This window comes from Filicampus tigris, chromosome 1 (genome assembly GCF_054856515.1).
Source record: "Filicampus tigris isolate MCC_2025a chromosome 1, RoL_Ftig_1.0, whole genome shotgun sequence".
Lineage (NCBI taxonomy): Eukaryota > Metazoa > Chordata > Actinopteri > Syngnathiformes > Syngnathidae > Filicampus > Filicampus tigris.
In genome coordinates this window covers 12050237-12069756 of record NC_141217.1, presented here as the reverse complement: position 1 = coordinate 12069756, position 19520 = coordinate 12050237, and the positions used below count along the sequence as shown (strand labels likewise).

The following is a 19520-nucleotide window of genomic DNA, read 5'->3' as shown; positions in this document are numbered from 1 at the left end:
TTGTGTCCTTAGAAAAGTGTTCCATATTTATTGCAAAATATTTTTGTACAGAAACTGAGAAAACATGAACAGAGGAGGAAGAGACAGTAAGGCCAACATCAGAACTCCAAGAGCTGAACTGTACAAACACCAAAAGTAATATTTGCTGCTTTAATATTATTTTACTCACCAACTGATTTCCGCTTATCACAGCTACCTCCGTCAAGGGGAGGTTAAAAAAAAAAAACAACACACCAATATATTCACCATTTCTTTTCCTTCCTAACATTATTGCATTTGCCTGCAAACCCTTCGACAAGCAATCAGAAATTAAAATAAAAAATCTTCCTCTCAAATGATAACTTAAATGCGTTTTTGGAAAATGCTGCAAACAACGTGGGACTGACTACCGCCTGGAAGGGAGTTTAGGATCACTCCACACTGTGAGCTTCTTGTGTGCCCCTGTAACTGAGCATGCTCATGACACTCCTGATTTTGGACTTCAAAATAACATGAGTGGAAAATTGGACTTTTTGACGCCACAGCTTTAAAACCTCAATTTGTGCGCAATGCCCATGCATGTCATGCAATTTGGCACTGATGTTGTTCAAAGTAAACCTTATGCTTGACACACCTCAGACCCTGCGGCGTTCTCTCTCTCTTTCAGCGTTTCTTCTTCCTTACACGTAAAAAAAGGTAGAGTGAGACAGAGTCATCCCTACCTCGACATTCAAAATGTACAAATTTAAACACGGTCGAATAAAGCCAAACATATCAAATAATCCAAAGCTTCGTCACTGGAGGGTAATTACATGAAATAAAAATTAAATAAAATCTTAAAATTAGCAGGTTTTTTTTTTTTTTTTCCTCATAGAAGCCCTTCAAGAAACACACCAAGAACAGCAGAAAGAAGCTGGAGAATACAATCCAGAGCGCCAAAGGAGAAAATGGGCTTTTCTTGTTAAATGATTCCAGCAGGAAGGTAAACAACGTTACAACCTCAGTCTTCTTTTGGCTCTTCTATATTACAACACATTGGGTGAATCAAAAGCTAAACACAAATACCCACCCACTTGGTGGCGATACACGTAGCAAACACAGTGGATGCTCCCCGTTGGGCGGTAAATACACAGACAGTGTGGACGGGTGCTTGTCGAGAGCTTCTTTTTTTTTTTTTTTCCTTCTCTTTCTTTTGGAGAGGACCACGCCCACCCATTGTCGCAGAAACATTCATTTCACTCGTGACATTTCTTTCACGTCGATGACGTCTGACGTTCTGAGGCAGCTCCCGACAACAACACAATATGAAGCGGCGACTTTGAACCTTTTATGGATATCACAAGTGCTCTTTGAAAGATTTGATACCCTGAGTAAGAGGACATAGGCTTGGGGTGTCTTTCAATAGAATCCAAAACACTTTTTACGCCCTTTGAAGCATACACCAACTAAAAACAAAAAAAACAAGACACGACGAAGTAATACCACCTTTCACGCATAAATATAAATCTGTACATTACAAAGAAATAAAAACCACAACAATAACAAATCACCCAATAGTGTTACAATATGCATATACTCATGCATATATTGTATACTGTGCATTTCCCCCCCTTGCATACAGGCGAGTGGTAGGGGAACTATATAGCGCGCCCACTGCGGAGACTAATACTGATAACTATTCCCAGATCCAAATGAGAGCAAATGGAATTAACAGGACAGGCTGTAGGGGGAGGACTCATTCTGTGCAACTGTGTAAACAGAGCAGAGGCCCAGCCAGCCAGAGGGGATGATGGGTAACAGACAGCCACGTAAAAGCAGCAATGTTCAGACATGATTGGGGGCTGAAATGTGGGTGGGGGGGGGGTCCTTCCACAGTGCGAATATTATTAAGGCCATGTGCCTTAGTAGCAAGGTAGACCGTGGGGGGGGGGGTGAAAGCCGAATGGCCGGCTGCGGCGCCCCCCCTCCGCACTCTGCGGCTCAGACGAACAACTGGATGCGTTCGCGGATGGTCTGCCGGCAGATGGGGCAGGCTTTGAGCACGGCGCTGCAGTCGATGCAGGAGGCGTGTCCGCACTGGAAAACCAGTTTGATTTGGTTGTCGATGCAGATGGGGCAGGTGATCCGCTCCTCCATCTGCCGGTAGCGAGACTGGAGCTGCTCCAGCAGGTTGTGCTGCTCCGAGTTCTCCGTACCGGGGCTGCAGTCCACCTCGCTTTGGTCTGAGGACGGAGTAGCAATAAAGTGAACAACAGCCGAAAAGCGTCGCAATGTATGGAAATCACTGTATTGTCGCGTCTGTGCGTTATCGAGTAGCAGTCGAAGGTTTGGAAGCGCCTTCAAGTTCAAATGGTCTCAAACGCATTAAGAGGTCAAGAAATTGAAGCTATTAACTCTTGATAATGCACAACTGTGACCAAAAAGTCATTGCCGTGTCTATTTGTGAAAATCTGAATGTGGGCTGTGGTCAACAGTAGCTCCAGCGTCCATGTTCTCATTATGTTCATGTGTTTTACTGTTTGCCCAGTGTTCAACTCCCCGATTATGTACAACGATTAATCAACTACTCATTGATTTAACACATGAATCAGTAATTATTTTTGATGAATTGTTTGGAGACCTTGTTTAAAGATTGTCCAGAAGTTGTCCAGAAGTTCAGCCTCTCAACAGTCAATATTCTCAGATTTTCATGCTCCTCCTTCAAATTTGAAATCGACATTCATGCATTTTCTGCATGGTCAGTTGGAAATAACGTCCGATGTATGACTAAAGGGATGGATCTTAAATATCACTGATGAATCAGCAAAATTAACGACAGATTAATTGATTATTAAAATAATCTGAGGTTTCAGTCCTAGCCCTTTTTGTCATTTCTTGAATCATTGTAACAATGACGTGGCGATGGCAAATCCGCTCAACCAATTAGCAACCAGCATATCATCGCTCTCATGGGAAAAACACGTATCTCCATTTTTAAAAATGTCGACAGAAAACAAAATGAGATTGCCAGAGATGGCTAAAAATGAGTGGATTAATAACACTTATTCCACAAACGCAATATTTATCAGAATTCCCTTGTTTCAACTAGTGGGCTTGCATAGATCATATTCTTGAAAAAAAAAAAACATATTTGGGTCGACTTGCGCTTTAATGAATAATGCATGAATCTTAATTGAAAAAAAAAAAAAAATATCCATCCCTTTCAGTATGAGTGTATTTACGAATGTGTGGAATTTGGTGTTGATCCAAATGAGGATAGTTTGGCCCTGGTTGAGGTCTGCTCTACAAAATGGAAAAAGTAAATGTATATATGAATGAATTAGTATGATGAGAAATATTGTCCTTGTCAAGGCAAAGTGTTTTATACGGCACTATAGCAGCCTTTAGTGGGCTCTAAAACCTTGACAGAAAGAAATCAAAGAGGGAAGGATTTTGTCTTACCTTGTCGAATTTTCTTGGTGATTGTGACTTGGCATTTAATGCATTTCTTCATTCGATGGGCACACTCTGTTAAAGCACGGCGCAGATTAATGAGACAAAACACGCAATACCTACTAAACTCTACTTGAGAATTGTCATTGGATGGCTGTATTGCATTTAAAGCAACAATACAATAGGCTGTAATCTTACCATAAAAAAAGCTTGATATGGTGATTGCTACACTGTCTTATAACATGATCAGATTTTTAGGAATAATGACTGATTAATATATTACCCAGTAGTCACAAATAAATTATACAAAAGAAAAAAATGTCAAAGCCATCACCATGTTCCAAAAAGTAAAATTGAATTCACACTAAACAAATGTGTATTGTTGACATTATACAGTTCCATTCTTGACCTAGTTTGTAGAAATCTGAAGATCAACATGGCAAACTTAATTTTACAGACTATAATGGCGCTTTCCCATCGGCCCGGTTCCACACGGAGACGGCCTCGCTTGGCCGTGAGTGCTCGCTTTTTCGTTAGACTTTTTCAGGGCTGAGTGGTTACAATGGAAGCACTTTTCAGAACCATCTCGCAGGTGGTTCTAAAGCGCCGGACCAAGTAGGGCCGCGTCGTTACTGGGATTTTGGATGGCAGTCTGAGATCTAATGTTCTTGCTCTCGGCTTCTGTAAAATACATTTTTACCAAAAAAATGTTGCTTCAACTCTGGAGCGACTTATACAAAAAAAAAAAGTAAGCAACTAGATTCCACTGCAGAAGTCTTTAAAATACCATATATAATGAAAGTTATTGAAAAGAGTATATCGGTGAAAGGTGGGAAGTTATGGAATGCCCTAAATAACAAAACAAAAGAGTCAAGCTTAATTCATTTATTTGAAAAGTTCAGAATTTGGTGTATTTATTTGAATAGAGATGCAAACTGGGAAATCTGAATATGAACTGTAAATATTTTTGAAAAAGGGGGCAGAAATCCATCCATCCATTATCGATACCGCTTCTCCTCACAAGGGCGTGCTGGAGCCCATCCCAGCTGTCTTCGGGCAGCGGGTGGGGGACACCCCGAAATGGTTGCCAGACAATCGCAGGGCACACAGAGACAAACATCCGCACTCACAATCACAAATGGGGGCAATTTAGAGTGATCAATTAACCTGCCGTGCATGTTTTTGGAATGCGGGAGGAAATCGGAGTACCCGGAGAAAACCCACGCAGGCACGGGGAGATCATGCAAGTTCCACACAGGAAGGCAGGGGCAGGATTCGAACCCACGACCTCTGCACTGCGAGGCGGACGTGCTAACCAGTCGACCACCGTGCCGCCCGGGGGCAGAAATACAAGATACATTTTTCTCTCTGCTGCTTTTCATTCAAATTCTGTGTTATCATGTAAAGCTGTCTGTATTTTTGGGGTTGTTTAAAAAAATACTCATGCAAGAAGGAACAACAACTATAGAGAAAAATCAGATCACCCTGTTGTTGTTCAAAGCATTCCTCTCTGAGCCTCTCTTTTATAAATACATATTTGTAAGTCACACGCTACCATCGTCACTAAACATGGAATGTCCTCCATCTCAGTCATGCTCAATCACCGGGCTGCGGCAAATTAGCGCGGCGGGAGAGATCATCAGATGCATTGTGAGAAATGATACAACTTAAAGCAAAAGCATTTCAGTGAAAATGGCCCGAAAATGATTTAATAAGAGGTCTTTGTTCATCTATCTGCAACATCAAATTATAATGACGAGCAAACAGTGAAATGCTCTCTCCCTGCGTGTACCAGAGTTCACAGAGAAGTACAGCTGAGAGTAAATTGAGATCATTAATATTTCAGTATATAAGACGCCAGTCTTGTACGACTTTGTCATCCTGATTTAATTAAGCGGGAACGAATCCCGTGCTACCACAAACATAATCAACGGTCTAATCGGTCATTAGTCAGTGCTAATTAATCAAGTCATAAACGTATGTACGATTCATAAGAAATTTCCAATGACAGAAACCGCGAACTCACCTTCGCAGGCCACACTGTGCTGGCAGGGGCTGAACAGAACCAGCAGAGCCAGTTCGGAGCAGATGAGGCATTCGCTGGGACCCGGCAGCGTAGGAAGAACCAGATTGGTCATGGTGTTGGGCGTAGTGTGAACGCGCCGCAAGTTAGCAGCACTTGGGCCCTGGCCGCATGTTATAGCTTGCAGCCGTTGCAATCTGCGGGACGACCACACGCCCAATTTATGACGCCGGCCGCTTTGAAGCGCGTACGAGACATGATACGCGGATTGCGTGCTTTATCAAGACAAGCACCTGTACTTCTCCGAGAAGCTTTTGATGAGCTGCTGCATGGTGCTGTCTGCCACCAGGTCCAGGGGGCTCTTGCCCTTGTGGTTGGCATAGCTGATATCAGCCCCCTCCTGTGCCAGGAAGCAGGCGATCGCCACTCCAACACTGAGCTCAGTATTCCCGAGAAGGCCAGAAGCGTTGAGCTGCGAGGACACGGGATGAAGGGAGAAGAGTGTGGGAAAGTTAGAGCAGACAAGACACCCTTGTGAGAAAATGGTGGATGACAGCCTCACAAAACTGTCTGCTGACAACAAACGCACCGAATGACAAGGGAGGAACTATCCAGGCTTTTTGTTGAAGTCCTTCTAAAGTGAAAACAAATGTCTTTTAAATTTGACACAGAGAGTTGCTGAATTTGAATTGGTTGGGGGGAAAAAAAAAAAAAAAATCATCGCGGGCTTGTCCACTCTACAGCAATGAGGTGCTCTAAAGCAAGCAGGCCAGTGTGCAGCAACTTCCCACACACTGGCTTATTATTGATTCTATCTCAGTCTTCTGCCTTCTCTCCATGATGTGCGCCCACTCATGGTTGACAACGAGGCACTCTAAAAGCGGCCACGCCAGCGGACTATCCAAAGGGAAGATACGTTTTCGGGGTGTTGAAAATCTAGCTAGCACGCCAGATAACCACTGATTGGAAAAAGGTTCTCATATAGTGGGACAGGGTGGAGACTCATGCCAGACTCACCTAAAAGGTCACTAAAAGGTCACCTTTTAGCCACTTACAAAATAAATTAAACAAGTACAAAAATCTGCACAATTGAGCACTACATATTTCTCAGATTCTGCGCTTTTTCAGCAATTATCTTTAAACTGTAAAATGTATTTGGAAATAAATCTCTGAATTCACTTTACAGGCTTTGCAGACTAACGTGAAAATTGAAAGTAGAAGTGCTGAGTATCTTGTGTGTGTGTGTATAGTTTTGGCAGGTGCCCAGTATGTTGAGCCATGCTTGCAGTGTTTGCGGTCCTCTGGGCTGCAAAAAGCATTCTTCATTGTTACAATGACATCTACACTAACTCAGGCGAAGTTTAAAATGTGCCGCACAAAGCTAGCAGTAAGCTTATCTTAATCACGGGTCTGCTGTCAACGCGTCCAATCCATCCGTTTTCTATAGCGTCGTCGTTAACGTCGCGGGTAGCTGGGACCTATGCCGGCTGACTTTGGGCAAGAGGCGGAGTAGAGCGTTGACGGGTCGTCGGCCAATTGCGGTGCACAAGCACGAAACGGACAGCAACAACCATTCACGCTCACACTCAAACCCAAGGACAATACAGAGTCCTTCAATAATTATTCTGCCGCCATTTTTTTTTTTTTTTTATAGGCCCTTCTCCACCTGAACCACCGCATACCTTATTTAGCTACAGGAGAGCACAAGAGTAAAACGACAATGAACAAAATGGCTTATTTTCAGAAAAAAAACTAACATGAAAACTGAAAATAAATGTGAAAATAATCACATCTTGCCTGATATGGCCTCAGAGGATAGAAAAGAGCACAAGACTCCTTTTAGATGTCACGGATTGATTGAGTGTGGTTTCTGTCCACGTTTTCTACATCAGGAATCAAGACAGCCCCCGGGGAGACACAATGTGATGTTTTTCTTGCTGCGCTCAGCCACAGGCAATCTTCAGGGCTCCATTTTGGTTATAAAGTTACAATGCCACGTTCAATTTGAAGGGCATGTGGCTCATCAGTTTCACTCGCTTTTGAATTAAAGCTAGTATGTCATTTTAATTACTAAAATACTGAATGCAGAACACAAACTGATTTTAGGTTTCAAAGGTTTTACTGCCTCTGTTAAGAATGAAGCACAGCTTATCTTATGTTTACACAATAAAACCAACTCCTTCTCTTTCAGACCGCCACAGACTCCCTTGCCCCAGAGCTTCCATTTTTTTTTACTACTCATATGACACAACAAGCAAATGCCTCAACATTCCATTGGCTTTTGTTTGGCTTGAAGTAACCTGTGACCAAACTGGTTTGTTTCCACCTGACCCACCGTTTTTTTGTTTATATGCCTAATTTTTTTAGAATTGCTTTTAAAAAATCCAGATTGTGTATTCTTTCTCGCACCCATGTTATTGTGCAATGCCACTAAACAGATAGGGTGGCAAAATTCTGGGAAAAATTTGATGGAATCAACTGTAGTAAATCAGGAATTTAGAACACTGAAGGGTGTTTTTTTCAAAGGGTGAGTTTGCAACTTTGCATGGTTTTTTTTCTTTTTTTTTTTTTTCACAAAACTACCTTGCTGAAAGGTTAGTTTATTTCAAAATTCCCCAACTTAACTTTCAATGGAAATTTACCATAAATTTGAGATACTTTGAACTAGGGATGCTCCGATCGATCAGGCACCGATCATGATCGGCCGATTTTTGTGAAAAATTAGGTGTTCGGAATATTTGATCAAAGCCTTTTATTGCCGATCAAAAAATCCCATCACCCGCAGCTCATGCTTCGCAGCCTCCAGTCGTGTTGCGCCCCCCTGCATGCTGCGGAGGGGCGCTGCACTAGCAGAGGCTAACATGTCTGCTGTGTGGAGTTTGCGTCTAGTAATATAGAGTAATATTGAGTCTAATAAGGGAGTTTTTCGCTCGCATCCTGCTTTTAATGACAATGTTCGAAACGAGGCATATTCCAAAAGACAAAATACACGCGGTATTGAGAGATGGTGCCCGGAACATGGTGAAAGCTATGACCGATAATAAATGGGCGACCGAGTTTGGGGTGTATGGCACACACGCTCCAGCTTGTTATGCATGATGCAGTAGTCACAGCGCAGTAAAAGTGGCATTATTGCCACAGGGAGAGCCATTGTAGGTCACTTGTGGGCAACAGACCAACTATATTATTTTATGATTCACGAAAAGACTAACAGTGACTTTTTTCTCGTTGACAAATGCACAAGATAGTTTGTCTATGCACAAGACAAAGTTCCTGAGTCGTTTCAATTTAGGAACTCAGTGAATAGTTTATTCGAGTGACGCCCTGCATGTGACTATTTTTTCTACTTTGATGATATTCTAAACCATGCAATGTTTAGGTGGCATGTTATTTATTTGACTTTTTGCATAATTATGTCTGTTGAGACTGCTGATTATTTTGATCAGTTAAAAACTGTGTTACTAAAAGATGGTAAATGTAACTTTCTCAGTTACCTTTGTGACCGAGTAATTGTATTGTGCCGGCATCGTTTTTGTATTTTTTCATGCTTTTGAAAATATTTATATCGATTTTTGTCCAAATTACACCAATAATATGGCTGCTTTTTTCAGATAATATAGCATAATAGCAGTCACCATCAGTAACTGGAAAAATACACAGATATTCAATGTGACCGGAATCAGTATCGGTCGATCTCACTCATGCATGATCGGTATCGGTGTCATAAAACCTGATCGGAACATCCCTACTTTGAACCCAAAGGCAATAAACAGTTTTTGTTGTTGACATTGCTTTTTTCACATAGCGCCCATCCACTCTGTCAACAAGATGGCCTCTTCACTCTGCTCCCCCATCCCTTACCCTGCAGTAGAGAGACGTGTTGGCACAACTCTCGCTGCTCTCCTCTGTGCTGCTGCTGCTGCTGCTGCTGCTTCCCACAGCGGGGCCTAGCATCACATTGGCCAGCTGTGGTCGCAGAAGGGCCACGTGCATGGCGGTGTCGCCGTCCTCATCCTCCATGTTCACGTCGGCGCCTTCGACCACCAGAAGCTGGATCAGCTCGGTGTGGCCCTGGGTCACCGCCAGCTGCAGCGGCGTCTGGTTGCGGTTGTTGCGGATGTTGATGTCACAGCGGCCCTGTGGGGATAAGAAGACTTATTAAAGTACACCTAATGACATCCAGCAATTAAATCTCCAATGTCATTTAATGACGTGACGCACTCACCTCCTTAATGAGGATCTCAGCAACGTCGCGGTGATTATTGAGGGACGCCAGATGCAGGGCGGAAAAGCCGTCCTCCTTCTTAACGTCCACCAACTGTCGTGCTCGGCCGAGAATCTTTTCTGTGGCCCTGTCAAGACATCCAATAAGCCTCACAATGTAGTGAACTGAAATTGCATTGAAACACTGTTTCGGCTAATCCATTTAAGATACACTAAGACCATGCGCATGGCAAAAACCTGTTAGAAATGAAAATTCATATTAACCCTGATAACAGTTAAGTAAATCAGTAAGCACTTCATTTTTCTATCACACTTCTCAAAGAGAAGACTCACAAATGACCTGTCATGGTTAAATAAAATATAATACACAGATTAAAAATGTAAATCAAATATCTAGTTCAGAATGAGATAACATGGACCTAAGTTTGGAAATAAGGGGTGGAAAAAGCAAGAACGGGTTACACTTTTAATATGTTCACCATAAAGCATCGCCTGATCGAATATGACCCCATGGTTTCCTAAAGTGGAAGTCAACCCAAACATTTTTCAAAAACTTTACAATAATATGTTCTGTTCTGTCCCACTAGTCTAAACACGGCCATGATTGGTCGTTATCTGAGCCCTGAGGAACTGCGATGTCATTTTCAATTGACAGCAAGTGGCAAAATGGCCAATCCCTGAGATGGATAAAACAGGTGGATTTTGCTGCTGAGTTCATTTTCCTCAAATACAATATTAATCAGATTACAGTGTTTAGACTGGTGGTGACGCATACAAACATATTGCAAAGAAAATTTTGGGGTTGACTTCCACTTTAAGCTGAAGTGCACATTTTTAGAAAGCATCAGTTTTCGCTAAATCAAACTGAACTGAGCCGATCCTTAATTGCAGCAACCAACCAACCACTTAGTGTACCCTCAAATGTATTGGAACAGCAAGGTCAATTCCTTTTTGTTGTTGTTGTTGTTGTTGTGTACTGAAGACATTTGGGTTTCAGATTAAAAGATGAATATGAGACAAAAGTTCATAAATCCATCTTTTTCATTTCATGGTATTATATCTAGATGTGTTAAACAATTCAGGACATAGCACCTCTTATTTGAAGCCATCCACTTTTCAAGTGAGCAAAAGTAATGGAATGAGCATTATTAAATTCACTCAAAGTGAATAACATTTAATATTTGGTGGCATGACCCGTATTTGCAATAACTGCGTCAAGCCTGCGGCCCATGAATTAATTTCACCGGCCTGTTGCATTCTTCATTTGAAATTCTTTTCCAGGCCTTTACAGCAGCCTCCTTCAGTTCGTGTTTGTTTCTGGAGGTTTCTCCCATCAGTCTCCTCTTCAGAAGGTCAAATGCACGCTCGAGTGGGTTAAGTGACTTGACTTGGCCAGTCTAAGACCATCATCCATTTTCCCCCCTGCTGAAGTCGTGTTGTGTTGGCAGTGTGTTTTAAATCCCCGGTGGTCTATTTTATTCACTTGTATTGAGGTAACTCCGTTTGACTCCAATAAATTCATCATATTAATCATCGAACAGTGCAGTTATGATACTAGACACGCGACTAATTTTAATAATTGAGACTTTCATACCATATTAAACATAAAGACCAAATTATATTTAAAGGTAAAAAAGAGAGATTAGCACACACAAAAATAGCAACGACAATGAACTTGACCTTATTATTTTTTTTAATCACATTGTTGGACTGTGTGGAATTGATTGAAGCAGAATTATAACATTTGTAAACAAATGTTTCTATTACGGTCAAAATGCAGGCTAATTTTCCACTTTGGATTCATATGTTCAGTCAGTGCCTCAGCATTTATGAACCTCACCACATTACTACGACTACCACTATTACTAAGAACAGAGCTGGGCATTTAAGTCCCAGAGACGGGACGGACGCCCATTATGTGGATGGTCGGATGGTGGACGAGAAATCTTTCAAAAAGGACGGACTAAGCAAGGACGGAGGTAGGTTTTCATTCGGCCCTCTAATCGGCCCTAACTGGGTGAAGTCCTGGATGACGTGTTGTATTGGGTTCTTTTAAAACGAAGGACTGATTTGCTAAAAGCCTGTACAACACCGGAGTGCTCTTTTTCATGTGCGCTCTCTCCCTGCAGTATTGTTCTCACAGGCATAGTCTGCCCTCTAGTGGCCGCCCATTTCACTGACGAGGGGGGGAAAAAAATGGAAAGGAAATTAGCCAGCTAATGATCTTGAGCTAATGTCATGCACGGACGTTTTTTTGGGGCGGCAGACCAACGGAATGTAAGAACGGAACCGCTTTAAAAGGATCTGGAAGGACGGGGTTGGAGGATGATCATTTTTATGAATGAAGGACAGAGGGACGAGGACGGAAGTGTACCCAGGTCGGGGACGGAGGACAGACCGGCAAAAAAGCGTCAAGTGCCCAGCTCTCACTAATACTGCAACTACGTCTGATGAGTTTCCAGAAAGCGGTGTGGTAAAAATTAAAAAAGGGAATGACTACGAGGTGGAGTGGATCTCGAAGTTTTTTTGACCCCTTCACCTAGGCACACTCTAGCATGTTGTGGCGTATTGTTTGCAAGTTTGCCATTTGGAATAATACGCCAACACCCTACCCTTCCAGTGCTTTATTTGCGACACATTACATAATCTTTATATAAAAAAAAAAAGTGATACTCCCTAAGAGGGCAATAAAGTATTCATGTCATATTGTACTGTGTTCTGCTAGAGGTAATGTATAATGTATACACATGTTTTGTTACTTCACAACAACTGACTGAAATAATTGTTTTGTAGAAAGTGCACTTGTGCACTATTACTTTGCTGTAAAAGTAAACACCGTTGGTCCATTCTGAGGACCATAAAAACTTAACATACTTGGGAGCCATGTTTTCTCTTTAAAAAGACTGTCTGAGATAATGATGCCATTACAATGTAAATGTTTCCACAAGTATACTAACTAAGAACATAAGGAGGTTTTTTTTTGTATGAAGGCTAAAGTTAATGCATCTTAAGTAAAGTACAATAGCTCACAAATTACAGAGTCATTTGCAGCAGAGAACATGGCATAGAGCTAGGATGCTAAGAGAAGGTGAAATCTCTCTTATGGTCTGCATCTGTTGTATTATAATTGTAATATCATTGGCCAGCGGTGAGATGTGTGCTGAAGGTCACTAGTGCCGGCGGTGCAACTGTGTTTGTGTACATTTGAGACAATACGTGTGATTTAGGCCAATGTATACCAGTGGTGTGTAATGTACGTGTATTATACACACACACACACACACGGCTGAGCATTCACACTGTACAAAATAAAAATTTAGTGAAATGCCCACATCTTCATTGTATATGTGTGCGCACACATACATATTGTCGCTGTCATGTGAAAAACACTTCAATTTTTTTTCCATTTCTTATTTTTACATGGACATGGTGTCTCTGGATGTACTTTGCAAGACCAGCTATTGTGAGCGTACATCGGAATGATGATGCTCAAACAGTATATATTGCGTCTCTAATTATTAGGCTGCCTTATGCTAAAATCTCTAAAGAAATGGCTCTGGAGCATCTCAGATATACAGCCTATACAGTCCCAGCAGGATAATTCATTACTACATTACAAACTGAGTTTTCATCATTGGTTTAAAAAAAAGAAAAAAAAGAAAACACCAGTTATTTGCCCTTTTTCTTCTTTCTCAGGACCTTTCCAGAACTTGTTGTGAACTTAAACCCCCGCCCCCATTTCCTCAAAAGAAATGCAGTAAAAACCCCCAAACCAAATACCCCCATCTAACCAAGGGCCACATCTTATCACCGTAAAACTGCTTTTATAGATTTGCTTTACTTTTGAAGAAAGAGACAAATGTCACACGTTGATTACGTTTACATGCAGTCACTAACCCTTTCAAAACCCAAATATTGGCAGTATTCAGGTTTTGAAACGAAATGTAAACATGCGCAAAAACCCAAATATGATCTTATTCGAGTTTTTAAAAACCCGAATAAAAGCCCTGGCCTTTTGTAACCTGAATATTCTGGTCATATAAATGCGATCGGGTTACCTCCTTTAAACGGGGCATTGGTTTGTATTCTGTGCATGCTCTATACACAAGGAATCTTCTTTTGAGAACAGGAAGTACTTGTACGCACGACATCCCGCTTACTCGCCGAAGCGAGCTTAGCTTGAATACATTGATTTAATCGTGGCGTTTCCATGTTATTTTCTGTCTCTAGGGTCAAAATGACAGTTTTGTACATAGACACACGTATACGTGTGTATTTAGATAGAAATGTGGTCTATTTGCATCAGGGCGTTATCCGTACGTTGCTTATTTCCATCGGGATATTCCAATTGATCACAACTACCATGTATACAGGAGTAACTCTGTTATCCCGAATGTTTCAAAAACCAGAATTTTAACCTTAACCCGATTATTGACTGCATGTAAACATACAGTATTAATTGTTAAATGAACTTAAACATGGGGAAAAAAATATGCCAGTGATGAAAAGATTAATATTTAAGACAAGTCCAAGAAAACTGTGTCCCAGAACAATGTTGCAGGAATCAATTCAACACAGGAAATAGTTAATGAATACTGGAGAGTACTGCTCAAAGAACAGACCCTAGTAACGACCCTGTCTAATAATAATAACAGCATCCTCACATTATGGTATAGTTTTCCCAGCTATTATCCACCAAATCACATAAGAAACTCTTTTGAAATCTCAAATGGAAACCTCAAATGAAGTGCCATTGCTTTAGTTAGGAAATATATGGGGATGCTGGTGTTTTTCAGTCTTGTTTTTGTCTTCATGGCAGCTCTTTAAAAATAGCTGGGGACAATTTTCCACTCTGTGGTTTTGCTATAATTTGAAAGGAAAGTCCAAATGAGGTCATAAAAGCCCTGGAGCACAAACCTCATCACGGTTAGGCAGACTTGGTGGACTGTGAAAAATATCAAGTCACAGAAATCAGACAGGTCCGAAGACTTACGATAATAAAATATTTTCCTGCAGGTTGAAAAGCGGTGGATTTGATGTGGCTCTTTCAAAACAGTGTTACGATGCAACTGCCTTTTTAAAGTCTGATAGTTACCCACTTGTGCTGTGCTTAAACAATTAAGAACATTTATTTATCTAAATTATATTCTATTATGGCAAATACATACATTCCCACGACCAAAAGTAGAGGTTTGGAAACACGTTCAATCGCTATTGAATGAGAAACTGTGTTGAATGTGTAGGTGTATGCGTGTGTACAGATAGCTAAGATAAAATAGATAGCGTGGAAGCTCTGTTATCTTGGTTAATCCATTCCACAAAGCCTGACTAAAACGGAATCATAAAAACCAAAGCAAAATTTCCCACAGGAAATAATGTACCATCATTTCCAGATCACACCTGCCGATCAACTGCACCCACTAAATTAGAAAAAATAAATTAAAAAAAAGTATTATATGGTCTCCTGATTTGCTGGTATCTATGCTGAAAAGGTGAAGTATTATCTGCATAGTTATTTGATAGATTCTGTCACTGACGGACACCATCAGGTGTCCCTGGCCGTTGACAGAAGACTAATGACTGACCAGAAAAATGTAATAAAATGCCCACATCTGCATTTCACCATTCCCCTCAACGCTGACCAGGGAAAAGAATCCTGATGCTTGAGTGAGAATGCCTCTGCACAATTGAAGCATATTATCGTGACGTACGTATGAATTGTTGTTGGTCATGTGGTGCAATTCATATGAGTTGTTGCAACTCCAAGCTGCCTCGCGTCATCAATGCACGAGGCGCAAATCGGCATACTTTCGGCTGGCTCAGTCCAGGCAAACACAGTCAGAGCCCAACCACCGTCCTGTACTTATGCTTTTTGACAAAATGTGAGTTATGTAATATAGGCCACTTGTCCTGCTTTTTACATTTGTTACAATGATCTAATAGCCTAAGTGATCTTACAAATATTTACCATCAAAGACTTTGAATATTAATGTTTCATGTAGTCTTAAGAGTGTGAATTTGAGAAAATTGTCATATTTACTGGGCTAGGTAAAGTCCTTCAAATCCTTCTTGGGGATTATTGTCTAAGAAGTGAAGCATCGCAACGCTTTTACTGCAATTAGGAATTAGGACCTTTTCAACCTTTTTTATACTCACATTGTTGATGAAAAAGTCACTCGTGTCACTCTTCAGTTCATATATTTTGTATTATAAATAAGAATACATTTAAGACATCATTTATTAAAAATTATGATTGCTGCAAAATTCCCATTTACTTAACATTGATTTCAGGACAATTCAAGTCAATTTGGGCCGATTCACGACATATCAAGTGGCATAAAATGTGAAAGTTTAACATTTCTGTCATTTGGAAATTTTCATTTACTTTGGAAAACTATGTGGATCTATTGGTTAAGTTTTTCTTTATAGTTTTTTAAAACATGCTGACAATCATGGGTGCTCCCTGAACTTTTTATTAGAATTTTATAAAAATGATTCTTTACAAAAATTATTGTAAATAATGATTAAAAAAAAAAAAATCACCATTATGCAAACCTGAAACATTGTTCAATACATATGCTTAAAGACGTTACAACAAAGTTAAGAGTAAATTTTCCTTTAGATTTTGATGTTAATTAATTAATTGTCCATTTCACAGAAAATGAATATCGGCTCCAAATATCGGTTATCGGCCTCCTTGACTACTAATAATCTCTATTGGGCCTGAAAAAAGTCTATCGGTCTATCTCTAGTCAGAAGTAAAGCTTATACGCTGCTATGGAGAGGATGATTATTTACTGGTGACTTAAGCTGTGTTGGCAAAGCGAACTTGCGTCTTTGCATCGTGTTTAGCCACGTCAGCTAGCAAGCTGTAGATCGGAGGGAGCAGGGGCAGCGCACTAGCAAGTACTAAGCACTCCCCAATACGAAGAGCGTAAATCAGGGAGGTTGGGGGATTTTGCAATGGGGAGGCAGGTTTTTATTTTTTTAATAATGTGATGTTCATTCTATCGCATTATTTGCATCTGGAATAATCAGCATTATTGCCATAACAAGTCAGAATTCAGTGATTAATGTCACAAAATAGTGACAATCCGTAACATTTGGGAGCACTGTAAATAGTGTTTAAAACCCAAGCTCTCAATGACAGAATGAACTTCACTCACAGTTTATTTCCTTTGAGAGCAGCATGGTGCAAGAGGTTGAATCCTCTGTGGTTCTGCTGAGTGAAGTCAATGTTGGGCACCACAACAAGGATCTCGATGATATTGCGGAAATCTTTTGCAATGGCATCGTGCAGAGGTGTGTCCCCATAGGAATCCTGGGAGGTGGGGGGAAGATAGTAAAACATTTTTAGTAGTAAAACATTTTTCCATGAAGCAAAATGTACAATTCTAGTAGGACAATTTAACCAAGAAAATAATAAAAGAATCATTACATTACTTTTCTAACTTGAAATGTAATGGCCATACTATTCAGCTATTACAATGCAAATATGATTAAGGATGGTGTGGGCACATCCACTGATACCATCGTGACTCGAATGCTGAAAATAAATTGCTGTAAAGCTTTAAAGCCATCTTCACCAAAATTCTATAACTTATTCCTTGGCCCATGCTCCAGCCCTCGAAAATATTTGGTGGAAATCATGTGTAATCGGAATACTTACTGTATTACCTTTCCCGCTGACCTGTATTTCATGAAATCATACTTCATGAAAAGGCATTTGGTTAAAGCTGTACAAATGATATTTAAATTATAGTTTAAAATCAAACTTGTGATTTGGAATTCTATGAAAATAGACAGAGGGCAGAAAACACAAACACGTGACTGAAATTCCACATTTTTAGTTGAGTGGTCACACTAGTCAAGCAGAAGAATATGCTGTTAGTGAGTTCTAAGGCAGTTTCAGAAGAGACACTCAATTAATTTAATAGGGTTGAAGTGTCACAGTCAAATACCATAAATGTTGGTGAAATTGTGCGAGTGCTTTAAAAGAACCTTATGACATTTATAACTGAGCCATAGAAGGTTACGGCAAGGCCTCAGTAAAATGGATCGCACACAAACAGCATTTTCTTTATGTACTTAAAAAAAAATAACAATTCAGTGTAATTAATACTGTACATTCATAAAGGGGAACCCCAAAATGTTTTTACAATAATTTGTTCAATTTAGCCCCACTTGTCAAAACACAGCATTCTGATTGATATTGTGTTTGTGGAAAATGAGTTAGGTAGTAAAATCCACCCGTTTTTGTCCATCTCAGGGGGCTGCCTTTTGTCATTCCTGTCGACTGAAATTGACATCACAGTTTCTCAGGGCTCAGGTAACGACCAATCACAGGACACCTGTTTTCTGAAGTTGAGTCATGATTGGTCGTTATCTGAGCCCTGAGCATCTGTGATGTCATTTTCAGTCGACAGAAAGTGACAAAATGGCCGCCCCCTAAAATGGCTAAAAACGGGTGGATTTTTCTGCTTAATATTCCAGAAACGCTATATTAATCCGAATGCCATGTTTAGACGAGTGAAGGTGCATAGAAAAAATTGGGGGTTGACTTCAGCTTTAATGAATTATCATGGCATTAAGGAAAGCTCTCTCACCTGGAGATTAACATCGGCTGAATGTTCCGTGAGCACGCGCACGACATCTGTGAAGCCCTTGTTGACAGCAATGTGGAGTGCCGTACACATGGAGTTGTTCAAGAGGTTGACATTTGCTCCCTTGCTCAATAGTAGCCGTGCAATCTCTGCCTGGTTACTAGATCAAAGAAAGGATACAAAAATAAAATGCACCTGGACAATGCTTCTGATGGATCCAACTGTCCATTCAGATTATAGTTTAAAAACGGTCATTTTATATGTTTGGCAGCAATCAACTTCACAAAGCTTTTTTTCCACTATTGCGATAATCCTCGCTGAGACTTTGAGATGCAGCCCATCTGAGCACGTGTTAGTCTGAGGAGAGGATATGGCTGGCCGATTAGGCACTTAAAAATCTCCTCCGAGTGGATTATCACTTGTCAATTTTGACAATCACCGCATTATCATTGTTTTTAAAGCAACAAAGAGCACCCGCATGCTCACCCAAAGGCAGTGTAGTGTAATGCCGTGTCTCCATCTTCATCCTTGACTTCAACAGCACTGTTGGCCTGGAGCAGGGCCTTCACCACCTCCATGTGGCCTTGGTGTGCAGCCACTTGCAGTGCAGTTTTGCCCTGGTTCTTGATGTCCACCTGCCAGGAGCACAAGCGCAGTTGACGATTCATTGGAGGTGGACTGAACACAAGCAGAGACGAACTAACTGGCTGGAAATAATCTGAGCATCAATGTCAACCACGTTGCTCATACACGTGGTACGTAATCTTAATAGGTGCAGCAGGGGGCGGAGCCAGAACGTGGCAAATGGTGGGCCTGGAAAAATCAGGGTGGGCCTATTATATTTTATTAATTTATTCATTTATTAATATTTCTCTCACACTGAGCACAATCTTCATGTCCCGACACATCTTAAATTCAAATGAAATAACAAACTGAATAATATGAAGTTCAAATCTTCCTTAGACTACCATAATTATGCCATTGTTAATATTGAATAAAATAAAAAATCACAACGAAACACAAATTCAACAATAATTTATAAAAATTTTTAAAGTATATATTTTTTCATGAATCTCACTAGGTGGGCAGTCTGTCAATCTGGGTGGGCCTGTGCCGAACCATGGCTCCGCCCCTGAGGTACAGCATAATCGACGCCAGCAGATACAAATATATATGATCAACATCCACATATAATATATCATCGCTGTCATGTGAAAAACACTTATTTCCGTTTTTTTTCCATTTTCTTATTTTTACAT

At 40.6% G+C, this 19520-nt stretch overlaps 1 protein-coding gene across 3 annotated transcripts in view; it reads right to left on the bottom strand.

Moving 5' to 3' along the window:
* The window catches only part of mib2 (MIB E3 ubiquitin protein ligase 2), a 65610-nt gene continuing 46090 nt past the window's right edge, over window positions 1-19520 (bottom strand). For all 3 annotated transcript variants that reach the window (XM_086037636.1, XM_086036926.1, XM_086038454.1), the window contains 9 exons: window positions 18748-18896; window positions 18265-18421; window positions 16825-16979; window positions 9660-9786; window positions 9296-9571; window positions 5728-5906; window positions 5438-5631; window positions 3421-3486; window positions 1-2201 (listed from right to left, as the gene is read on the bottom strand). In XM_086037636.1, the coding sequence (XP_085893762.1) occupies window positions 1960-2201; window positions 3421-3486; window positions 5438-5631; window positions 5728-5906; window positions 9296-9571; window positions 9660-9786; window positions 16825-16979; window positions 18265-18421; window positions 18748-18896 (1545 nt within the window). In that variant the 3' untranslated portion in view covers window positions 1-1959. The remainder of the gene's footprint in view (window positions 2202-3420; window positions 3487-5437; window positions 5632-5727; window positions 5907-9295; window positions 9572-9659; window positions 9787-16824; window positions 16980-18264; window positions 18422-18747; window positions 18897-19520) is intronic.